Source organism: Strix aluco, chromosome 3 (assembly GCF_031877795.1).
Source record: "Strix aluco isolate bStrAlu1 chromosome 3, bStrAlu1.hap1, whole genome shotgun sequence".
NCBI classification, from domain to species: Eukaryota; Metazoa; Chordata; class Aves; order Strigiformes; family Strigidae; genus Strix; species Strix aluco.
The window spans coordinates 61,117,293-61,143,663 of record NC_133933.1 but is presented as its reverse complement, the minus strand read 5'-3'; the positions used below and the strand labels follow the sequence as shown (position 1 = coordinate 61,143,663).

At 38.8% G+C, this 26,371-nt stretch overlaps 1 protein-coding gene across 15 annotated transcripts in view; it reads left to right on the top strand.

Moving 5' to 3' along the window:
- The window catches only part of SYNE1 (spectrin repeat containing nuclear envelope protein 1), a 322,087-nt gene that overhangs the window by 40,875 nt on the left and 254,841 nt on the right, over positions 1–26,371 (top strand). For all 15 annotated transcript variants that reach the window (XM_074818773.1, XM_074818787.1, XM_074818786.1 and 12 more), the window contains exon 3: positions 16,671–16,732. In XM_074818773.1, coding sequence (XP_074674874.1) covers positions 16,671–16,732 — 62 coding nt within the window. The remainder of the gene's footprint in view (positions 1–16,670; positions 16,733–26,371) is intronic.

Here is a 26,371-nt window from a genome sequence, read left to right as displayed (position 1 = left end):
ATTTTTTTCTGCTTATTTTTGTACAGAAGAATACACCTGTCAACATCAAGATGCAGTCAGTTTAATTAGAATAGGGTTCCCACAGGAGAAGAGAAAGAAATTATTCCTGTGAGCAGTTGTGGACGTGATGAACCCAGTATATCTTCCAATTTTCAGGCTTCTTGCAAAAATACTATTTGTAGTAAAAATTGATGCTAGGAGGTGATAAGTACAGGACTTTATTCAGCAGGGCTCAGTAATAGCAACACTTTTTGTGTGACAGGGAAATATCTTCTCTTTACAAATGCATATGCTACAAAAAATAATACAAAAGAAGTGTACCTTTGTATTTCTCATGAGAAATGCTTGCCAATCTGAGGTATAATCCAATGACAAATGCTTGTTTCATTCACTGGCAAAATTCTCATTCGTTTGCATGGTGCAGGGCATGAACAATGACTAAGGTAATGGTTATGTTTAAGTAAAGGATTAAGAAAGTCATTTATTGCTAAAAAAGAAGGAACAGATATAAGAGAGATAGTAGCATAGTAGGTCTTTTAAAAATAATTGTCATAATGCAAAATTAACATCTCGCTTCTGTCTAAAGGGCAGTCCCCATGTATCATAAATGCTAAGCCTCACTTGCCCCTGGCTATTAGGTATGAGGAGGATTATTTGCTCGCAGGCCACCACTGCCTTTCCCTTCACAGCAGCATTACCCAGAAGCCCCATGTTTTGCTGTGCTGACTCTCCCTCTGAACTCCTTAAGCTGGATTTCTGCTGAGCTGGCAAGGACAGAGATGGGCAGGAGGCTGCTCTCCCTCCCCCAGGGCACGGGCACTACTGCTGCTGCCCTACAACAAGGCTAAGGACTTCATCATTCTAACAAGATGGCCAAGATTTACTTCTTGTCCTTTTAAGTGACGTAGTTGCTACAAATGTTCTGTTACCTGCATGGTGGTGTCTGTGATTTGATACTACAAAAAGGACTGTTTAAGGCAAACACAGTAGTGACAATCCCATTTTGATCTACTTTCTATTTCAAATTGCTTACTGTGGTGTTTTACAGGAGCATGACAAATCACCTTTAAAAATACTAATTAATGCCTAGACAAGTACATTTTAATCTGAACAATGTTCTGTTTTATGCCAGTTATTCCATTCAGATCAATGCAGTTCCATTGAATAAACTGACATAGTATACGAATGAATGAAACTCGTAAGTGAAGATAAATAGTTGTTGATTATCAGCTTACATCCTACGATTTTGGGGTGGAATGATATTCAGAGAACATGATATTCAGACTCTGATTTTGATGTACGATCAAGTCCATAATTCCTAAAATTTGTTTTCAGCTGATTAAATTGTTTTCATGAACATTATTAACCAATTTTCTTTTGCATTTTTCTCTTCGAAAGAGTTGCGCTTTAGAGATTTTTTTGGTGCTTTTTTTTAAAATGAACTTAATTACCCCCTCATTATTTTTGATAGATTTTTAATATCATAGAGAAACAATGTTACAGAAATAGTACAAGAATAGCAAAGTCACATGGTTAATCATTAAGTCTGATTGGGAGGGCAAAATAGTAAACAACACAAAAAATCTCAATTTATTAATTGACCATTTTCCATGTATGCATCAAAAATGGTAGGGAACATTTGGATAAAACCTGTGTGGTTGTGTAATTAAAGGCTGATCTTATCACATGTACAGAAGGGGAGAAAATAAAGTTTGTACAGACACAATTACATCTGGCATATGTAACTTCTGTGAGTTGTCTTGGCAATGACAATAGTATCATATGTTCCAGGACAAAATTTCCATAGCATGAGCAGATTCTGCCCGTTTCTTTCACTTTCCAGCTGCCAGTCAGAGGTTTCTCCCAATTTCTGGGTACATGCTCTGTAAATAATTCACACCTTTCTTCTTTCCTTCTCAGATTCCTCCCTGTAACCCAGCTTTTGTCCCCTGTGTGTCTGAAACAGAGCGCTAAATCCAGCTGCCGTCATGGGGATGGGAGGGAAAGTGGGGATAAGTGTTGAACATGCAGAAGAGTTTCTTTCTGGGATTACTTGGATCTGAAGCAATTATGGGCAGTAAAGATTGATTTCTACCCTATATTCCCTGAGCTGAAGCATGTTCAGCCACTCTTTGTGGCAACAGAATATGTGCAGTCTGCTTAGTTCTTCATCAGGGTTTTGAAGGTGGGCTGTCAGAGAGTGTAAGTGCTAAAATTCAAGGGCATGTTAGAATTTGAAAAGACTTGTAATTTGGACACATTAGGATAGATTTTTGCAGTGATAGCCAGAGCTCTGCTTCTTGCCAAATGTGTAAGTCTGAAGTTCCTGTTTATTTATTCATGCATTGAGAAAAAAGTGATGAAACAGCCAATCTAAAATTAAGACTCTCTGCATCACAAATAGCTTCTAGATGGATAGACAAAAAATAATTTTGTTTCCATTGGCTTGTTAAAGCATTGCTTGCAGTAAATCATAAGGTTGTTTGTATTTCTTCATGCTTGTAGCTCTTTATCAGATAGTTTCTTTATTAGCTCCTTTTATCTTTCCATGGTTGAGCAATTATACAGCCTTCCAGGCCTTGACAGTCCTTAGTTACCATAATAGAATTGTCTGTAGGAATCAAGTTTTAAGTGAAACAAATCCTAATAGAATTGCACTTTGTAGCTCACCAATTCGTCTTGAAGTTTTAGCAGCCTCTTTTACCTTTGGCTGGCTGAAGTGAAAACACAGACCAGGCTATGATTCTTATCATTTTGAGGGCTCCTGGAATGTTTAGGCAATTAGATGTTTTCAGTGGGGTATTTGATGTTTAACTTGAGCATGACAGTGTTTGAAGTTCAAAATGGTTGATCCTATGCAGCTTTCATGAAAAGAACTCACTGATGGTGAATGGGCTTTATCAGACAAAGTAGTCAAAGCAGTGCATTTTTTCAAGATGTTCATCTTTCATGTAACATTGAGAGCACAGAGACTGCGAGAATGAGGATCACAAAAGTAACTGTCACTGCAGGGAAATCTCAGTTCACATTCAGGATATTGCCTAATTTGTCTTCCTTGAAAATCCCTCACTTTTGGATAATTAGCATTTCGCATTGCTGCCTGGTTTTCATTGGGCATCTGTCTGTCTTTCTATGTGGTGTGCTATGTTTCATCGTACAACATAGCAGGATATATGATTTGGTGCCAAAAAAGTTAGTATTACTTTAACCTTGTTACCATGTCTATCTTTGTTTCTTACTGAATTTGAGCTGTTCTGTTGTTTTGTTCTTTTTATTAGTATTAGGATTATTACTAGATTTGTTACTAGAAACAAATAGAAATCTTTACTATAATTATTGGTGAATAGTCTGAATTTATGAACAGCATACTAAAAATCCCAATAAAATAAAGGAATTGATTATGAGATCACATGTAGAACCCTCACAAGAAACTAATATTTAGTCCCCATTTTATCAGGTTTATGGAAGCCTTGGAATACTAAATAGCAACGTGATCCAGCAACATACCCTTGCTGCAAAGGGTATGCTGATGATATCCTAGGCTGCATTGGACAAAGCATTGCCAGCAGGTTGAGGGAGATGATCTCTCCCCTCTTCTCAGTGCTGGTGAGGCCACCACTGGAGCACTGTGTCCAGTTCTGGGCTCCTCAGTACAAGAGAGACATGGACATAATGGAGAGAGTCTAACTTGTTAAAGGACCACAAGGATGAGGAAGGGACTGGAGCATCTCTCCTATGAGGAAAGGTTGAATGCTGGGACTGTTCAGCCTGGAGAAGAGAAAGCTCAGAGGGGTCTTATTAATGCATGTAAATACATGAAGAGAGGGTGCAAAGAGATGGAGACAGGATCTTCTTAGTGGTGCCCAGTGACAGCACCAGAGGCAGTGGGCACAAACTGAAACACAGGAGGTTCTCTCTGAACATCAGGAATCACTTTTTCACTCTGAGGGTAACTGAACTCTGGTATAAATTGCCCAGAGAGGCTGTGGAGTCTCCATCCTTGGAGATATTCAGAAGCTATCTGGACATGGTCCTGGGCACCTGACTGTAGGTGGCCCTGTGTGAGAAGGGCGGTTGGACCAGGTGACCTCCAGAGGTACCTTCCAACCTCAACCATTCTGTGATTCTGTGAGGTTAACTGGAATCTTGCTTTTGTCTAAGGTGTACTTAGCAGTGAAATTGATACTCTGTTTCTACACTTGAAAGGAAAAAGTACTCAGGGACTGAGCACTTCACAGTTTTGGGTGTGGTTTATTTGTCTTTCATTGTTTATTCATATCAAATTGTATACAAATACATAAGATTTCACAATTTATATTCCACACTAAAGTACATAAATATAACTTTTCCTCTCTGAGTCAGTGCAGTAAAATTCTGCTGACAGCAGTTGATGTAGCTCAGTTTAAACCAACTAAATTTTACCAATTCACATCTACAGAATGTGTCTTTAAGTATATAGGAAAAAATAATTTTATCTGTGGTGTTTGATTCCCACAGAAGGACTCAAGCAGTAATTAATTTACAGTGAATAGTATAAAAATCTGCAGAAGATATTAAACAGCAGTGGGCCTACATTTTTCAGCCTCTGGTTTTCAAATACAATTTTTGCTAGCAAGATCTGCATGCTTCACATTACATTGTAATACTAATATATTTTTAGCACAGAATATTGTTAATACTCAGTAGTAACAATGTTAACTTTTAATTTCCATAATTATGGTGCTTTTTAAAATTCTGTTTTGTTTTGTTTTGCTTTTCTTCTGTTCAACTGATTTTTGGGTAAACTGGAACACTGTGTAATAAGGTCCTAAAATCCTACTTTAAAGGACTTCTGTCTTGTCATCAGAAAAGCTTACATGCTACCCAGTACAGGGGGACAGATTCAGCCACACAGTGGAGAGTAACATCATGTGCACTTCTCCCATACTGCAGTGCTACTTTTGCATAGATAATTTCACCTCATTTGGAAGTTTGTATTTTTGTGGTAGGTGTACAGGACAGGTTAGAAAATAGGACTGGAAAAGTCTTCTAAGACATCTATTATCTGCCTTTATAGGCTACCACACCAATACAATGGTGTTGGAGACCTGGGAGATTGTTTCAGAGCATTGTTCTTCTTAAGGGAGAAAATGTTCCTCTAAGTCCAGCCTAAATATATTCATATCCCATCACAGCCTTCTGCTCTGGTGCTTTTGCATGGTTTTTAATTTCAAGAGGTTTTTCCTTTTCTGATGCTCATTCCTTTCTCTAATATATTTGCAGAGAGCAATTACTGTCTTTCTGAGAGTAAGCAATCTACACAGTTTTAGTTTTCTCTTATATCAGCTCTTCAGCCTATTGCTCTCAGTATTCCAGGTGCTCACAAGTTTTGAACATGGGTTGCCAGAACTCTATAATAATCCATGTGTGTGCTTATTGTCTGGTACAATAATTTTTACTCTCCAGTTCAGCTGATTCTATCTTACCTGATAGCATCATAAGATTCCATTTGCCTTTTGACACACTAGTGGCTTACATCATTCCTGTAGCAGAACTACAAAAGTGTGTCTTCCTCTAGTTTGGTTTCTATATAATGAGTTTCCACCTCACAGCAGAAATTCATGTTACTTCCTGAGTATGTAGCCTTGCATTTTGAGCTGCTTAGGAATAGTAATCTATTTCCAGTCTTCAATCAGATCAATTTCTTTAAGATATTCTGATCCCATTGTAATGGTGTTTCCCAAATATGAGTCACTGGTAAACTTTATAAGCACTGTTGTGATTTTTCCTGCCAAAATCATGGCTGAAATGTTACTTAGACTTAGACTAGTCTTTGAGGAACTCCAACCTTTGTTCCTACTTATATAAGCATTTAAGGGCGCTCCTTCATCAAAATAGCCCTGGTTTTGACTTCTCCACCTGCACAGTAACTTGCTTTGTGAATAGTTTCAGTGGTAGATGGTGGGACAACTCTCCAAGTTAGGTGCTCAGTGTAAAAGTGGCAGAATTTGTCGTGTATTATTTGGTAGAGAAGTATCACATCTAAAATACCAGTGACTGATTGTTCTCACTGTAAAAAATTTATTTCTTATATCAAGATAAATCCTCTCCCAGTGCAACTTTTACCTGTTGCCCCTTGTCTTCTCTATGTGACTTCTTGTGAAGACACAGTCTCTGTCCTCTTTGTAGCCACCCTTTAAGTGCTTAGCCCTTTAATTTACTTCTAATACTGAACCTATTGAGTTGAAATTAACTAAATATGTGAGTAAAGGATTCATAATTTAATTCTAAGTGTATTTAAAATTATCATGCCTCCAAGCATTCAAAAATAGTAATTGCATTCTTTCCCTTAGGCAGACTTTCATAGAGCTTCATGTCTACCGTATGTGTAACTATAGTAAAAATGATCTTAAGAGTAGAACCGCCCAGGCTTTCCGTAGAATAAAGAGAGGATTCTATGTTTTTGTAAACCTTTAGTAAACCGTTGTCATTTCACTGAGCTTAGGCATAAACAGAACTAAGATATGAGTGTAGAATGTCTTTTTCTGTAAGACAAGAATCATTATGTATCTTTTGGTTTTCTGCACAGATTTATGTATAAGTTACAGATGCTGTACCCCGACATCCTGATTTAATCTCTTGGACAGCATGTCCCTAGTATGTCTTCATTAGTTTTGATTTATTTCAGTAGATTCTGAGCTCTTCCATGTCTGAGCCAAATTTTATCTACTGCTTTTAGGTTGTTGAATTCACTGTAGGCATAGAAAAATAGTAAGCTTACCACTGGTAGTAGAAAATTGCTCCATGCGGTGCATTTGGTGCAGTGCATTTAAGTTTCTGTGCCTTAATAGAGACATTAGGCATTCAAATTCAGACGTTTTTCAGTCTCTCCAGGTTGCAGTGCTTAATGTTGTGAACAATCCTATTAATGTCATATAATATTAGCAAATCTACTGAAAATCAATGACAACTGTTACAGTAAGTTGCCAACCTGACATGGTTGGCTTCAGGAAAAAAGAACTTTCCATTGTTTTAGGAGCTCATGTAAGTGCCATACAGTGAGTAAAAGATGGAATTGGAGCCTATGCTTTCAATTTTCAAACATATGCTACCTTCAATCTGATCTCATAGATCTTTTTGTATAACTGCATGTTAAGTACCCTTCTTGACTGTAGAATGTCTACTTAGAGCCCTAACTAAGAAAGATACTTGTAGACATACTGGAACTGATCTGGGCAGATTTCAACATTTTTAAGGACCTTCTTTAAATGATATGGTATGAGTAACTGCTTGTCTTTAAGACTTCTGTTAAAAATTAAATTTCTTTTCAATAAGACGTCTTGTTCAATGTGACTGTATAAAATCCTCTAGGCAAGTGGACCAACAACACACAAAGATTATACACAAGCTTTTCATGTCAATGGAAAGAACTGCTGCATGGTAACATGATGCAAGCTGCAGAACTGCAGTGAACTGAAAAAACCCACAAATATTTGTTTAGGTCATTTTTCATATTATGGTCATTGCAGATGCAGAGTTTATAGTCAAGGGAATGATTTTTCATCTGAGTCTTTATGAAAAATTTATTCTTAAACTGGTGTGCCTATTTATTAGCATGGATGGATTGAATTTTGAATGCAATGTAGAATAGTTATTAATGAACTTCACTGGATTGTCTAGATTTCTAAATGATTTGTCACCATCCAAACCATCTCTTTAAGTACACAATTAAGGAAAATAGATAATTAAAAGCACAAATGCCAAGTTGGCTCAGATCTGTTGTATTGGGCTGTTTTCACCTTGTGTCTTGGTCCAGGAAAAGATATGTGCATGTGAACACTAAGTTCACTGTCATCCATGCCAGACTGGTGAATAAACAGACACCTGTAGAGCCGCGAATCCTGAATCTTTCAGAAGGCACTGAAGCCATTGCACATAATCATCTCAAATGTTGGGTATCCTGATTTTAGTTAATATCTTCTTCAGAATACTGCTTTTAAAAATTAATTAAGTGAGCTCATAATGCTTTTCTAATAGGTGTTCTTTTTGTTTCTGACTGTATTCAGTCAAGTGCAGATACTGTGAAAGTGAGTAATATATTTACAGCCACGTGGAGATCAAGACAATGGTTAATGGAGACAATGAGAATAACAGTAGTGCAGCAGCACAGGAAGAAATGCAGTTAACATAAAATGCAAATAAATTCATTGATTAGTTCTGAATACATTCTGCTTCTACATGTGGAGAATAAAATGCAGCCCACCCAGGCAAAATGTGGAGCAGAACAATTTTATTACAGTTATTTTTTTTTAGTCACTCAAAACACAAAGTAGGAACAAGTACGCTGCAAGGACTGGGCATGGGAGAGATGCACAAAGTCATAAAAATGACATTTTGGGCATATCTTCCAATCCACTGCAGAATTTGTGCTGTTCTCATTTCCCCAAATGCTGAGGGAAGCCCTTCTGATCAAAGTGAAGAGCAGTTACGGGCAGTACAGTTATGTCTGGACTATGTCCTGGCTCATAAGGATCAAGGTTATATCAGTGCATCATGCTCTGCTCCTGCTCTGTTCCTTCCTGTGAAAACCAGAACACAGGAGAGGAGGGGATAATATGTGTCTGGATGGAGCAGGAACATTTGACTTGTGCATATGAGAATATGGGCAGAACAGGGCATGACCTTAGATTTAAGGACTGGAAGTCTCCCAAGTCCCACAGAATAAACATATTGTGTGACAGTTTAAGTGCTGCTGCGAGGTGGAGCCAATAGCCTGAGTTAAAGCACACGCTCTCTGGCGCTGGCTAAACTTTTGGGTTTCCAGGTTTCAAAAATTTAAACCACTTGCACAGTCCACAGCAAGTGCTTCCAGAGAGACTGACTGGTGAATGTGCTTATATAAGAATAAATTGACTAAGAACAAAAGAAGAGACATTGATTTGTCAGTTTGTATTTGATTATACCCAGATATTTTTTAAAATGCAAGCTTCTTTGGGTGATAAATTGAATCATTCTGTATACCTTTCTATCTAGTGGCCGGATAGACACCTTCTATGTCTTAGAAGTGAAGAAAATAAATCAGAAATGTGTAAAATCAAAATACATATTTTGTAAATACATTTCAGAGACAGTAGCAGCAGAAAGATCTCAGCAGCATGCCAATTGCTGTCCAGCAGCATGCTGCACCACAGGCGGTGTTTCTGCAGCTGTGAGGCTGCTTCTCCACACTTCAGTCTCCTGTAACTATTCCACCAGTATGTGGAGGTTTTTCCTCTACTTCCACTCTTCCAAATGACATAAAACCTTTGGCCCCCAAATTACCATACTAAGGTTACCTCTAGACTGTGCAATGTTATACGCTGGTGCAAACCCCAGAGAGCTGATACCCATCATTTTCCCCTAGTAGGGGTTTGGCCAAGGGTGACTGGTTGCCTTCTAGCCCTTGTGCATGGATTTCCTTTCTTCAGAAACTGATGGGGAGGTCACTGGTGCTCAGCAGTGGAGCAGGCTATGGCTGGTGTGTGCACCTAGTTCTCAAAGCTTGGAAATTTAGATAACATGTCTGTTAGTGGGACTGTCTCACTGCCTCTGATAAAATACATACAGAAGAGGCATATATCAAAAAGTCACACTTTAACAAATCCTGTCTTTCTTCTCAAAATATAAAAAGTCCTAACTAGACGAGGTATTTAAAAATATATTCCCATTCTTTGTATCAGTACTGCTAAATCGTTTTGTCAACTGCATTGCAGTGGCAGCTAAAATCAATTTTCCCCTGCTTGTTACTTTGCTCCCACTGCCCATAGCTCCCTCATCCTTTTTTTTTCCTGAAGTATATGGTGTTACTATTAAACTTAGCAGCTTTAAACAATATATCAGCTTTAGAGCTACCACCAAAGTTTTTTTGTTTTTAGTTGTTTTTTTAAAAAGCAAAACTGTCCTGGCATTCTCCCATAAAAAACCATTAACTGGAGACTTAAAGGAAAAGAAATGAGCTTGCATTGCCTCTGTGCAGTCCTCCTGAATGGGGTAATCCATCTGTTACGGAGGTGTTGATTAAACTATGTAGCTTAAAATGTTGCTCCTTTTCATAAATTGAGTCTCCATATTATTGCTTTGACTCTGCAAGCTGTTCTGCAGCTGCTTTAAGTTAAGAATGTCCTTAATGAAGATGGAAATTGCTATATAACATATCTTACTGAAATCTGTAGAGAATTTATGTCATACTGCTGACCAAACAAAATTTCCCAGAGGGGTACTGCTTGCCTCTTTCTGTGCTGTGTTGTGTTCTCAAGTGATATCTTGAAGCATTCCAGCTGGTTTGGCATGCGTTTTCTGCACTTCCACATTGTCTTAGCAGTATTCCTGAAGGCGCCAAAGTCCTGGAGAACAAAACAAAACAAAACAAGTTCCTTGGTGTTTTTAGGACAACTATCAAAATGAAAGAAAACAAAAAAGGGTGCTGAAAATGAAGAGCTGTGAGCAACTTGAATTTCACTAAAGTAAGAAACAAAACAAATCTCCACAATACGTCACTGACACTCAGTCAAGATGCTTTTATTAGACATGCGTGAACTCGGCTCTGTCGTGTCTCTCACTGTGCATGAGACTCCTTGCAGAACCCTGTATTTGCAACCCTGCACTGCAGCCGCCTTCCCACCATCCAATCCCTGAGCACCCAAGGCAAGAGATGCTTGATGCGGGATCTGCTGTTGCACACCCCACACCTGTGACACACAGAGCTCTGCAGCTGAGGGGGGGCTGTTGCCACAGCCGGCATGTGGGAACTCAGCTGCTTAGGAAGCCTGTTTCTAGAAAACCTCTGCTAGAAAGCATGCTACTACTCTCTGTATGTTGATCTATATATATGATATGCATGATACTAGTCATTATAATATGTATGCATGATGAATATTTCATCAGCATATTCATAACTGTCTGAAGATACAGGATTGGTTTTGTTCATCTTTCAGAATAACTTGTTCTAAATGTTTTTAAGTAAATATATCCAATTACATTTGTCTTTGTTTTCTAATCGACCTAAAAATGCAGTCTGTTGGTGGTGCTTTAGCAGAGAAGAGGTTTGTAAAAATATGAAGATGTTTCCAGTCAATCAAAGGAAGACATCTGATTAAACAAAACCAAACTTTCTTGCAATGTTTGTTTCAGATGCAGAATGATCTTGTCAGAGTCATCATTTTACAAAAACAGAAATGTGAATTCAACTTCTAGAAAGATACATTTAGTGTAATGGCATAATAAAAGTGGGCCTTTTATTCTTATTTCAATAATGTGTACTACTCTGTTAGCCCCTGTGGGTGAACAACATATGAGAATCTCCACACATAGTGTTTCATAACTGCCTTCGTTTTACCAGAGTAAACCAGACTTTGTTCAAATGCTCTGGTGCTCTAATTTAATGAAAATACTGCATATTAGAAATTGTGAGTATGTTTCAGGCTGATCTAGGTGCACTCTAGGAATTCTGTGCATCCTTACATATGTTTCATCCTTCTTGTACAACAGTTCAAATACATTAGTAAAAGCTGAGTGGGGCAGTGCCCTCCATGTCTGTTCAGATTCATTGCTTGCTGTTTCTTCCACTTCACTGTTCCAGTTGCAAAGCTGAAGGACATCCATGACTAACTAGAGTATGCAGTGATGAATCAAAGTGATTGCTTTTAAAAGCTGCTTTCCTTTATATGTATGACAACCTAGAGCAGGGCTATGCCATTCAGCCATTTTTGCGCTTACTGAGCAGTATATTGTTACAAAAGCACTGGTGAGAAGACTGCATCGCTTTTTTGCAGCCACACATCTTGCTGCTTTAGGATATCGGCAGTGTAGTTGGGTTGTCCCAGTCCCTGGATGAATTATTCAGGCTCTTGACATCAGAGGTTTCCGCTAGCGGATTGGCTGGTGCTCGGATAATAAAATCTTCCACAGGAAAACAGTGAAGAAGGATGATGGCAGTGAGACCAGCAGAACTGCTACTTCCAATACAGCTGGCTTTGTCTGGCTGTTGCATCTCTGCAAGAATACATAAAGATGTTTTTAAGGTTTGGCTTCATGTGAATTCTCCGATAAGAGCAGGTGGAGGGATTTGTGTAAGAGGCCTGCATTTCCAGTGAAGGAAAAAAATCAGATTGTTCTTGAAAAATCACTTCTGGCTGTATTCTAAAGAAACGCAACGCACTACAAGAGGCAAGAGTAGCAGCCTCAGCAGCCACAACAGCAGCGGCAGCAGCAGCAGCAGTGCTTATGGCTCGCTACAAAGGTGCTGGTGGCAGAAATGTTACATCGTTAAATCTGCTCCCTGGGTCCTTTCAGTACCGGCAGGGTAAGTGGTGCAAAGAAGGAGCTGACAGTCCTTGCAAGTGGGGAGAGCGTAAGAAACTGTATGACACATGCATCTTGTGGGTATAGATAAACGGTACCTCTGCAGAGAATTTACATCAGTTCAATGAAAATAACACATTTGCTTCCAGGGAAGCTTGTAAAAAGCATATTTATAATGGAATTTGTAAAATCAATGCACTACTTGTGTTATGCTCAGGCATAGGTTTTACGGTGGTGAAATCTGTTCCTTTTAAGCCTATACAAAATAAGTGCTAAGAAAAAGGAAACTTTATTATTGATAGTTGCTCTTGGGCTCATAAAGAATATATTGCTCACATACACTCCCTTGAAACAGATTATTTTGAAATGCTATTTCTGCTGTTGTTGATACGACTGAAACTGAGTATGTCTTCTGCTGGTAAACATTTAGAAGCTGGGAGCTGGTTCTCTGATTTCCAGTTCCTGTCAGAAGGCTGTTTCTTAAATCACTTAAATGCACTAGACCTACAAATCAGGAAATCATTTTCACTCATTTCTTTGATCAGAAGTTTAGCTTCTAAAGGCCTGATTCTTTTCTTCTGGGATGCCATTGTTGTATTGAGGTTGCTGGGGAATTTTAAGTTACGGAGGTGAGAATGAAGCCAGAGCTGGACTGATTTTGTGCATGCTTGATCTTCACCCCCACACCTATTCACACACAACGCAATTCAAGTGTGCAAGTACTTCCATTGAAATTGGGCTACCTGTGTATGTAATTGCTTGTCAGAGCACAGCTGACAGTTACTGCATGTCACAAGGGAAACATCTTGTTCATGGTTAGAAACCATACAGCGAGAAGTCTGTTTTCCGGAATGTAGAAACAATTGTCACATATAAAGTCAAAACACCCCCTTCCAAAAATAGTCAGTGTTGAATGAAGCATGATGTGCTATTTTGAGTGATATTTTTCATAACTTGCCTGCCAGTGCAACAAGTAGATTCTGAGAATGTAATGAATGTTTTAAAAATGATGTAAGACAGCCTGCCCAATGAAATCAAAGAAAAGGAAAATAAAGAATGCAAAATTATTTTCTTAGACATGAAGTGTGCTAATCTAGCAATAGATGCTGGAGAGTGTATGTATCTTTTATTTCCTCTGGTATTTCTTATATGTGAGATATCATTTATATGTAAAGAAAATATCCCTGAGTCATAATGCACACTTCTTGGGACCTTGTATGTAGTCAGGGACCCATTGTTGTCCCACAATATTTTGGCTGATGAATTTTATGTGGCGAATTATATCTTTATGTATCCTCATTGTAGACCAGCATTGCATGGGTGTAAATCAGGTAGCTTATTATTTGTAGTGCATCAAACTTAGTAGTTACCTATTTCAGAACTTTAAAGGGGATTAAAGAATATTTCCTTTTAATTATACAGATGTGAAAGAGATCAAAGCACTGCTCAGTGCTGCACAAGTCAGTAGCAAAGGCAGTCACTTAAATTAGATTTTCCATCTGTAGGTTTTGGGACATGCATGTGTTCTTTTAAAAAGTAAGTACTTAACAGCAATTTTATTTATTTGGATTTTCTGTAGGCACATGAAGGTGCTCCAGCAGAACTGATGATGTTTATAACATGATTTGGTTTTCAATGAAATAGATATTTCCTTTTATTTTTGAAAGAAAAATCTCCAACATAAAGACTTAAATGGCCCTGTTGTGAAATTATTCCATGTGTCAACACTGATTTTTCCATGATGTCAAAACAGCTAGAAATTAATCTGGCTTCAGCAATCAAGGACAACAAGAAATGTTTCTATAAATATGTCAACAGCAAAAGAAAGACCAGGGAGAGCCTCCATCCCCTGCTAGACGCAGGAGGAAACATGGTAACAAGTGATGAGGAAAAGGCTGAGGTGCTTAATGCCTTCTTTGCCTCAGTCTTTAATAACAGACTAGTTGTACTGAGGGAATCCAGCCTCCTCAGCCAGAGGACAAAGACTGGGAGAACGACCCCCCCGCATTCCAGGAGGAGACAGTCAGTGACTACTGCATCACGTAGACATACGCAAATCTATGGGACTGGACGGGATACACCCAAGGGTGCTGAAGGAGCTGGCTGGGGTGCTTGCCAAGCCACTTTCCATCATTTACCAGCAGTCCTGGCTGACCGGGGAGGTCCCGACAGATTGGAAATTGGCCAATGTGACGCCCATCTATAAGAAGGGTCGGAAGGATGATCCGGGAAATTACAGGCCTGTCAGCTTGACATTGGTGCCTAGGAAGCTGATGGAGCAGCTCATCCTGAGTGCCATCATACAACACATGCAGGACAACCAGGGGATCAGGCCCAGTCAGCATGGGTTTATGAAAGACAGGTCCTGCTTGACAAACCTGATCTCCTTCTACGACAGGGCGACCTGCTTATTGGATGAGGGAAAGGCTGTGGATGTTGTCTACCTTGACTTTAGTAAGGCCTTTGACACTGTTTCCCACAGCATTCTCCTGGCAAAACTGGCTGCTCGTGGCTTGGATGGGCACAGGCTTTGCTGGGTAAAAAACTGGCTGGATGGCCGGGCCCAAAGAGTTGTGGTGAATGGAGTTAAATCCGGTTGGCGGCCGGTCACGAGTGATGTCCCCCAGGGCTCAGTTTTGGGGCCACTCCTGTTTAACATCTTTATTGATGATCTAGACGAGGGGATCGAGTACACCCTCAGTAAGTTTGCAGACGACACCAAGTTGGGTGGGAGTGTTGATTTGCTCGAGGGTAGGGAGGCTCTGCAGAGAGATCTGCACAGGCTGGAGTGATGGGTTAAGGCCAACTGTAGGAGTTTCAGTAAGGCCAAATGCCGGGTGCTGCACTTGGGCCACAACAACCCCCAGCAGCGCTACAGGCTTGGGGAGGAGTGGCTGGAGAGCTGCCAGTCAGAGAGGGACCTGGGGGTGTTGATTGACAGCCGGCTGAACATGAGCCAGCAGTGTGCCCAGGTGGCCAAGAAGGCCAATGGCATCCTGGCTTGCATCAGAAATAGCGTGGCCAGCAGGGACAGGGAAGTGATCTTAACCCCATACTCAGCACTGGTGAGGCCACACCTTGATTACTGTGTTCAGTTTTGGGCCCCTCACCACAAAAAGGACGTTGAATTACTGGAGCGTGTCCAGAGAAGGGCAACGAAGCTGGTGAAGGGTCTGGAGCACATGTCGTATGAGGAGCGGCTGAGGGAACTGGGGTTGTTTAGTCTGGAGAAGAGGAGGCTGAGGGGAGACCTCATCGCCCTCTACAACTACCTGAAAGGAGGTTGTAGAGAGCTGGGGATGAGTCTCTTTAACCAAGTAACAAGTGATAGGACAAGAGATAATGGCCTCAAGTTGCACCAGGGAAGGTTTAGACTGGATATTAGGAAGTATTTATTCAGAGAGTGGGTTGTTAGGCATTGGAATGGGCTGCCCAGGGCAGTGGTGGAGTCCCCATCCCTGGAGGTGTTTAAGAGTCGGGTTGACATAGCACTGAGGGATATGGTGTAGTTCAGAATGCTCAATGTTAGGTTAATGGTTGGATTAGGTGATCTTCAAGGTCTTTTTCCATCTGGAATGATTCTGTGATTCTGTGATCCCTCCTCACAAAGAAGGGACAGGACTTTGTGGATTGGTTACAGCGCTGTGATTCTCTTCCCTCTGCAGCCATGACCCTGGCTGCTGAAGTTGGAGGAGCTATTTTTGTCTATGCAGCTGCCAATGGTGCCTGAGGGACTATCTGAGAATCAGTGAAATTCGGTATAATTCAGACAAGTGCTTCAAGATAGGACTAAGGGAGGTAGTAACTAGCAGTATAGAAACTGCCTGAACTAGCTAATGGTTCCCCCAGAGCACAAATAAGCTTGATAATGCAATTTCAAATCTTTAATTCAAGATTCTAAAAATTTTCAAAGATACATGCTGAGTATTTTTTCTAAGTCCTTAGCTGACTTTCTACATAAAAGCAACTCGACTGTCAGAGACATGGACTCTAGTTAAAAAGTACAGAGAAGTTCTAGGTGCTCAGACCTTGGGTAAATATTGTATGGACTTGGAAGTCAAATTTATCTTGGCATTCAGGTTTGAAATTGTGTCTTACTGGTCATTGACTCATTAAGACTTGAACTTTGCTGTGAAACTCTTCAAGTAAGTAAGTGTCAGAGCATTATTGTAAGTATATGAAGTGTTTTTTATGGGTACAGGCATAATTAACAGTCTCAAGAAACTGCAGTGGCATTTCTGGCAAATGCAGAATGCATTTGTTGTCACTAGGAAATACTACTCTTCTATCATGTAAATCCAGAAGTATTCAGCAATGTGTAATCAAACTTATCTTCTTTTTTTTTTTCTCAGATGAACAAGAGTCAGTGCAGAAAAGGACTTTCACAAAATGGATCAATACTCATCTGGCTAAGGTAATATATGGCTTTGAAATGTATTCTTTTTTTTAAAATCAAACCTTTTATCTATGTCTGTACAGGCTCTGGAGTATAGAATATGTCAGATTTGTCTGAGCAGAATGCCATAAACTTAAAAAGGTATCCCCATTACCAGTACACCATGGAGAATGAATCCATTTCAGCATTATAGTGGTTAGGTGCAGCAGTGTAAGTGGCATCTACAGGCAACCACCCAGCTCCTTTGGCCAAAACTGAAAGGCAACACAGGAGGTGCTATTTCAGCCAGAGGAAATATTTGAAACTGCTTTCTATGAAACAGAAGTATTAGCCTTATTACATACACTGTATTTGAATAAAACTTGAGTCCGTTGTGTAGTTTCATAGAGGCATCCTGAACTGGTTATAAACATAAATAATGCTTCATGAATCCAGTGCCAAATTAATTATCTGATGCACCTTGGGATTTATCATGAAACTATTATTTCTTCTTTTACCACAACCTAAAACTCCTTTTTTGGTTTTAGCAGATTAAAGACAATTATTTACACACAATTTTAAAAGTATTAAGCTATAACTGGTACCAACTTTATCTGACGACATAAGCAGTGAAAGATAATTTGGCATTTCTGAAGTTTTCACATACACAGCTCTAACCATAGTTATCGATGAGTCCAGTAAATTAAAATATTTAAACACCAGAGGTACTCTTTGAAATGCATATTTTTAAATCATGAAGATTAATGAACTTGAAAATTGAGCAAGGAATAGCTGCAAAAGCACTGTTTTAGCTTCTGTGTAAGGATTTGGCTACTAATGCCCTCAGAAATTATCAGGAAGCCCATATAATGCTACATCATGTGATTTGGTCTAATGAGACTGTATGGTAGAGCAACGGCATTTATTTACATTACTGAGGAATGTAATTGAGGAATTTACTGTGAAATGAACTGCACTGGCATTGTAAAATTCAACTGCAAGAACAAGGTTATCTTCAGGACTTCTTGACAGTGGATCCTTGCTGGGAATGAGGTCTGTCCCCCCATTCTCTTTGAAATAATTTGGAAAAGGCCCCTGCATAGCAGAGAACTTAAGCACTCTATGTATGTTCCATTTACTTCAACCGAGGTGGAAAGACATTCAGTATTTGCTAAAGTGTTAGTAAAGCGGGCTATGAATATGTGTCAGAGAACTCTTACTTTATGTTCTTTTATTTCTTAACTGTATTGACATTAATAATTGATCAGTAATACCTGATAATAATTGACAAGTAGATCTATGTACATATTGTTAGGTATATGTATGTGTGTTTGTGCATGTAATGATAATTTGCTAGTAATAACTGACTAATCCTTGGGAAGAGACAAAGTTGTGGTGGAAGTTCCATTAAGAGATTTTGGTCTGAATTGAGAGTTGTGAATGCTACCTTCACTATACTAGTCCCTTTGGGCCATGAGGGCTCAGGTAAACCTTTTGACTTGTGTGATGTAGACATATATTTCTTTAATGGGTCTGATATTGTAAAGGCTAATCAAATATTCACATTCAAACCAAGCAGTTAACCAGGAACAGCCTTCACTTTCAGATTCCTGAGCCACCCTGTAGTAATTAGTTTGTGTTAGTTCACCCTTTAACAGGAAAGTTGTTTCTGTGGTACTTTTATTGATGTCTGTCAGCAAGTTTGCCTCACTGCCTAAGTCAGATGTACAGATTAGCTGGCTTTGCTTCCCATTTGTGCTGTTATGGTGCCACAGGAGAAGCACTGTTTATAGATTATAGAGATTAAACAGAAGGGGAGTGACCCATGCCATTCAAATTTTTAAGTTTTTAAAGCTTAAGCTTTTAAATCTTTGTTAGTCATATTTTTGGAAAGTGTGGAAATATGTTTTCTGAGCTCATCACAGCTGTAGAAAATACTGATGGGTCTGTGAAATGCACAGGACTCCCCTTGCACTCGTGTTCCAAATTGTAACCCAGAAATTTGATATTTAAGTTATTTGATTCTTGTAAAAGAGTGTTGCAGGTTTTATTATTTCAGAAGATACTGGAAACTTGTAACATCTCCATTGTCTGGAGTCCTTTTAAATGTGATAAGGAAAAATCCTGGAAGGAGACCGACTCTTAGGCAGCATTGTCTGCATTCTGCTCTCATCTGTGAACCCAATAAAATGTGGAGCACCTGCCAAAATGGTACCTAGCATGGAACACCGTGAAGCACGGGCCTCACACTGATAGCAAAGAAACAGCAATACACGCTTCTACATTTGGGATTGTGTCTGTTAAAACCAGTGAAGTTACACTGGGGTTAAATAATACCGAAGGAGATGTAGGACCAGACTGGGTGTGCAGGGGTTGGGGTGCTGGTGGCGGGAGTCTGCAGGGAGGCCTCTGTGAGGAGGGGATGGGGCTGCCCCGTGCTGGACATGACCAGTTCCAGCTGGCTCCAGAGGGCCCATTTCAGGACATGGCCAGTTCCAGCTGGCTCCAGAGGGCCCATTTCAGGACATGGCCAGTTCCAACTGGCTCCAGAGGGCCCATTTCAGGACATGGCGGAGCCCTTCAGCCAAGCTGGTGGTGCTTCCAGAAAGGTGTATTTAAGAAAGGGCAAAATGCTGCACAGGCAGTGAGAAGCAAGGGGAAAAGCATGAGAAACAGCCCTGCAGCCACCAAGGTGGGAGCAGAAGGAGGGAGGAGGAGCCCAAGGCACTGGATCGGAGACTCCCCTGACTCCCCTGCAAAGCCCACGCTGGAGCAGGCTCCTGACAAGAACTGCAGTCTGTGGAGAGAAGCCCATGCAGAAGCAGGTTTATCCCGAAGGACTGTATCCCGCGGGAGGGACCCCACGCTGGCACAGGGGAAAAGGAGAAGGAAGGAAGAGCAGAGAGGAGCTGTTATGGGCTGACCCCAAGCCCTATTCCCCATCTCTCTGTGCCACTGTGGGGTAGACGAGCTGGGAGTGAAGGAGTGAAGTTGAGCGTGGGGAGAAAAGAGGTCATTGGTGGGCAGATGATTTGAATTTTGTCTTTGTTTCTCACCATCAATCCGAAATTACTGTGCTGAATATGACTTAGTATACAGAAGCTTCAAAATTAACAGGAACTTCACTTTAAATTGGATCTCTGTTTCTTGGCTACTCTTGGAAAACTTTGGGTTTCTTTCCTTTCATTTTTGGAGGAAAGATTAATAGTTGCCATTTTTACTAATCTAGTAAAATTATTAACGAAAAATGTAATAGGAGGAAATAAGAAAAAACCTAAAAACTATAATTAAAGTGTCTGTAACTAACACCATGGCTATTTGGAGGAATGTTCCATCATGAATAAGTTTCAATGCTTTTGAAAAAGTACTGGTGAGTATCTCCATGAAACCTCAAAACCAGGAGAAATTAATGTTTTCTAAGCAAAGGTTGGTGGGGTTTCACTGTAGCAATTTGAAAGATGGGTTTACTGATGGCAAAGGGAAGGAAACTCTGCCAAGGTAGAGTTTTCATCCTTACACTGTGTCGGTTGAGTAAAGCAAAGGAGGATTAAAGAAAGAGTGGTTTCTAACATTGTGAAGGGTAGTGGTTTGAAAGAAATGGAAATGCAGAACTGATTTGTTTGTGTTAGGTAGAACCGAGAACAATTAACAGTTTGGGAATATAAAGCAGGATGTGATAGTTTGTCAGGGTTTTTGCTATGAGTGAAAGATTCTTCACTGCTAATCTTTAAGATCTTAGTGTATGCTTTTCTTCTAAGAAGTCATGCTCTAATTGAAACAGAAACCAATTAAATAACTAAGTTAAGTCTATCAAGTAGATTTTAAAAAATCATTTTTGGCTTTTTAACTGTAAAGTTAAGAATGGGTTTGAGACTGTAGATACAAATAAATAAGAATGAACAAAACAGGTAAATGAAATGAGAATACCGGTGAAATCTCTTGACTGAAAGGATTGTTAAGCACTGGAACAGGCTGCCCCAGGGAAGTAAGTGGTTGAGTCACCATCCCTGGAGGTGTTTAAGAGACCTGTAGATGTGGCACTTAGGGACATGGTTTAGTGGTGGACATGGTAGTGTTAGGTTTATGGTTGGTCTCAATGATTTTAAGGGTCTTTTCCAACCTAAATGATTCTATGAATTGGGCTTTATGAAAGACAGTAGGAGAGAGGTACAAATTTTTTTTTCTCTCTTGCTCTTACAATAGAATGATACCTTTTTAAAATTATGTTTCCTAATTCAAAGGTATGTTCTTTCACAAGCAGAAGCCAGGTAAAGGACTTGGCATCAGCTAATTATGGGACACCTCAAAGAAAGATTGAGGTAAAACAGCCCTGGTGCAAGCTGTGCCCTCCACAAGGGATGAACACAGAGGAAAGAGCTGCAAGTATGATAACTAGCAGGTAGTATAATGCAGCTTCATTTTGAGTCAGCTGTTAGCACTAGGTTGCCTCCGTCCCTCTGCTGTCTGTCTCCCTAACCCCAGCTGAATTTGTTCTGTGACTCTGACTCAGGAATCTGGTGAGACTCATCAACTGGAAATAATCTCTTTTCTCTGCCACCCACTTGCAGAAACTGGGTCACAATCTATCAAATGAATGTTATCTATTTTCTGGCTATCCAGTTTAATTTTTGTGCATCTGTGCAGTTCTACTTATGATAAATGATAAATGAGACATGCCTGTGTAAAAGCCCAAGAATTTTTCTAATTGCATGTTATTTATTCATATTTCTCTAAGGTTGTAGAACTGGACCTCCCTCCTCTCAGTCTCAGCCTTCAAAGACATAGAAATAATTTGAGTATGCTTCTGAGTATCTTTTGAGGCATCTTTTCAAAATCTAAGTTTAAAATACAGAACAACATTACACCAAATATTTCAAAAAGGAGGTATTATATCCATTCAGAACAGCAATTACTTAAATGTTTTTCATTTCATTGCCTATGCCAATTTTTTAGATAGTTCATTAGATGAGTAAAGAAGAAAAACATGCCTCTGTAAAAAAAAACAGAGGCATATACCTTTTATTGCTTTTGTCATATTTGATGAAAGTGTTGGGAAACAGTAGTTTCAGAGTTTTGGAACACAGACTGTAAATTGGTTTAATCCAAGCAAATAACACTTTTATTCCCAGGTGTAGGGGTAACTTCAGTATTTGTACTCACCAAAGTATTGTAAACTCACCAAATAGAGTGAACAACAAATACATACTGAAAGAAATTATTATTCATTTTGTATTTCCATTAAAAGGATGCACACACCAATAAACAAAAGTGGAGGATAGATATCAAATAAAAATAAAACTAAGAATGGGTGAACATTTTAAAATTATACTTACACAGTGTTTTCTTAATGCTGAATTAAACCTGGGCATTAAACCTTACATTACGGCTTTTGAAATTGCAAAATGGTATGTTTTATAGCAAAGAAAGAAAGAAAAAGAAATGGATACATCAAGATTTACAGTTCTCACACACAATTCTGTCAGTGATGGTAGTTTGCTCTTAGAATGTAACTTGGTCTTCATACAAGGACCTCATCAATTTTCATCAGTTAACTAAGTATTTCTGTGTGGTTTTGACTTTTTCAAATGGGAAAACAGAGGCTTCCAGTATCTTAGTCACTGACACAGAAAAAATTTAAGCTGATGTCCATCTTGACTGCATGATGAGGAAAATTTGGTTGTCTGTTTTCCACTCCAGCAGTCACTGTATGTTTCCTCTTGGTATTTCATGTAACCTCTAATGTTAAACAGTGAATGTTAAATTAATTTGTGTGACAAAACTAATCACATAAAACTTAGAGCTGAGCCCCTCAGACTTTCATCACAAAAATAGTCATTAACAGGAAGGAACATGAAAACCTATCTGCTTAAGGATTTAGGAATTAAATTGGGGCAGAGGAGGGGGCCAGCTATTACAGAGTAACTCTGAAATTTCATGTTCTCCTTCCTGTTCCCGCATGTTATTTCCCTGCAGAGGCAAATTCAGTAGTTACACAGAATTGTTCCTGTTTGTGCATGTGGATAGGTTTTCATACATTTTTTCAGCAGTATTTGAAACAATATTTCAAAATTAATGTAGCAAAGGTAATTTCCAATGTTTGCATAGGCATTCATTATGATGCAGATACTATTGTTTGTATAGTATGATTTATTCATTGCAGAAGTATAGGATGTGAGGGAAAGATTCCTGTAGCAAAGATGCAAATGAGAAATGAGATGCAAGAAAGTGTTGGAAAGGGAGGGTGAAGCCTAGCAAATATACATTGGTTCCATATCTGAGGTTTGGATTTTACAAAATTTATTTTACTATGTCAGAGGAGGAATGTCTAGAGATTGCAGGTCTGTTATAAATCTCTTTTTTTTGAGGCTTGTCAGTCAAATACTTTTCATATGTACTGATATTCAGTTCTTTAAATCATTCAGAATATTTCCTGAACACTACAGCAAATTAGGTAAGTTTGTAAGAGCAACAAGTTTAAGCAAAGCATTTCCTCTTCAGTTCTGATTTGTGATCAATTCTGAACACAGTTACTTAAATAAATATTTAATATGGGAAAAATCTGGTTCATTAACCTTTAAGATTCATTCCCAATTAATTCATATTCCTCCTACAGAGCACATGAATTTACTTGTACTGAGTGTGCCCCCCTCTTTGTGACATGACTGTTCCTAAATGTCGTTGTCACTATAAACTACCCTACTGTGATTGCATATACTGCAATAAATGAGTGTTTAATAGAATACTTGCAATGCAGTGTGTCATTAGTATTATTTTGCTATTTTGCTTTCTTGAAGAAGCTTACGAAAAAACAAAATCAAATACTAAGGCATCTGAAAAGTTAATGTAGACCTGGTAAGCTGTAGATTTAATGTCTAATTATTCATCGAAGTATATTCTGAGTTCCCCCAAAGAATTTTGTTCAAGAAGTTTATAAATAACAGCTTTTCTGTAGTATTATAGGGTTTTGAGATGTTACTTCTGGTCTTTTTTTCTGGTTTAAAATGACTTCATTAAATTCTTTGCATGGAGTTTCCAACATTCAAAATATAGTGTAATAGGATCGTTGCAGTTGATTTCACTGCTAGAGCTATACATTTGTATGCCAAAAGCCAAAATCTGGAGTACATGCAACATTTTCAAGATTACAAAATTTTAAGTTAATTTTCTTTCCTTGCTTTTACTGATTTACAGTTAGTATTTTGGCAGTGCATTAAGACAACTGAATAGGTGTTAAGTCCCGTTGAGTCTCCAGAAAAAAAAAATTCAATAGATTTTAACTGAATACAGCTTAAAAAAAAATCCATTTCTTCTCTGGAAGCTAATAAGTAAGCAGTGTATAGCTTCACTTTCTCCTTTCATTTCATTTGACATTATACTCCAGCCAAGGAGTAGGTATTTATCCATTCCAACAGAAGATGTTGTGTTAATCTCAGTAGAGGATCTGCCTGGGAAAAACAGGTAGCTTGAGTCACCCTGTGCCATAGTCCATATACAATAAAAGGGTGTATTAACTTCCCAGTACCGACGAGTGGATGTATATCTTCCTGAATTGTATCAGCATGGGGAATAAGATTGGTATCTGTGGAATCACTCCGTAAAAAGGAATCTATTCTTCTATATATGCCACTAAAAATATAACTTATTCCATACTTCTGAGAGAGACTGGAGTCATAATAATAGGGTAAATTCTATGCTATGTGCCCAGAGTAGTAAAAAAGTGATTTATGAAACACAATGAGGGTCTTACCTCCTTGTAATTAGGTGTTAACATCTTCAGAGTAGTGAAAAACATTATATTATAAAGTGTATTATGGAGAACATTTTTGTCAGTCTGTATAATTAACTAATTTTCCATATTAAAAGAGTCTCATACAGGAGATCTTGTGACACAGCTGTTGTACCTGCCTTTTGTTCCTCTTTTATTGGTGTTAAGGTACATGGTGTGTGCTGCTAAACACTGGCAGTGTTTGTAATTATGCAACCTTCCAGCAATAAAAAGTACATTTCAGCCTGCTGATTTATAGACAATTGTTGTGGTCCTCACACTTAAGCGCAGCAGGTCTTACTAACTTCAGTGTAAGTCATTTGATGGTTTCTTTGCTGCTTCTCATTTTATTCAATGCTTTCTCATACTTCCCCTAGTTTTCCCCAAACCAATGTTTGATTCATGTTGAAAGGAAAGTGCTGTAGGTGTTAATTTATGTCTGAACCCCAACTGAAACCAGTATAATTTACTTGGATGATGTCTTCAGGGATACTTTCACTGCCTAACCTTAGTACCATGCCTCAGTTAGGGTGAAAATCTAGTTTTTGGGATTTCTGTCACTGAGGAGTGACCAGTGACTCAGTGATGGGTGATCAGAGGTTTTTGTCTATAGTGTGAAGCTACACACTGTGGAAACCACAGGTATTTCCCAGGCTTGGTTTGCATATGAATTCCAGATGATTTTTGACTTCATGTTGGGATGAGGCAAATTCTGGCCTGAACCCTGATATGAGAGTAAGAATACCAAACTGCTCAAGATGGAAGGGAGCTGTGTTGTGCTCAAATAGCTTGTCTGATGGGCACATTATGGGCACCAGGGTTACAGTGCACTGTAAATCTCACTTAGCCTTCCATTTAAATGTATCCTATACCCTCTATAAGAACCCGCCTCTCTTCATTACTGTAGAGTGAATTTCAAGAGATGAACCTCACTACTGGGGCATTTAGATAGGTGGTGATATTTTTTTAGGCCTTCACCTCCTGTTGGATTAAGATGGCAGCTGCTTATAATTGTCTTTATTGCTGAATTACTTTAGTACATAATTCTTCAGTATTATATCATGCAGTAAGACCGATAAAGCTGCTCCAAACTTCAAACAGGAAATTATAACATAGAAGGTGAGGAAAATTAATTGCATTTATGTCAACTGCCTGTGATGCAAGACTGGGACAAATTAATCTCCAGTGACCTGTTTGCTCCATTGATTTCTTTGGTGTTATATTAAGGAGGAACATGATCCATTATCTATTTCATTGCTAGGAAGTAAAAAAGAACATTGATTAAATATACCCTCATAATGAGTTTTAATGCTGCTTACTTTATTTTAAATACATGAGAAAATAGACTTTTTAATTATTGTGGCTATTAGAGCATGTCAAATCTCAGATGAAGTCTGCTTTCAGCAGACTTCTTTTTCCACTTTATGCCAAAACTGTGTCTCATTGAAATATTAGTTCATCCAAGCTGAACAATGAAGGCAGGATGTTTTGATTTTGGAGACTAGAAACCTTTGCTTTCTCCTGATTTGTATAACATTTCTACCTTTTCAAGAGCAGTGTTTCATTTGTTAAGTTCATCTTTTCAAATCTGTGTTTTCACAGAACAGAAGTAATAGATCAAGTTGTTGTACAAGCATCCTTTTTTCAGAAGGAAAACCCTGAAAATAAATTATTAAACCTAAAGTAATTTCAAGAATTTTGTATTCTGATTGTCATTTTAGTGAATCAGCAGGTATGAATATTAGGATTATGTTATTTAGCAGGTCTATGAATGCTGACAAGTCATGGAAGCTAAAGGGTGTTTATTTCATTTATTTCAGCTGGACCAAGTTTAAACTTTTTGTTTCTATGAGACATTTTGTGATCATTAAAGTACTGACCAGCTGAGAGCCATAAGTTCCACAAACTGGGAT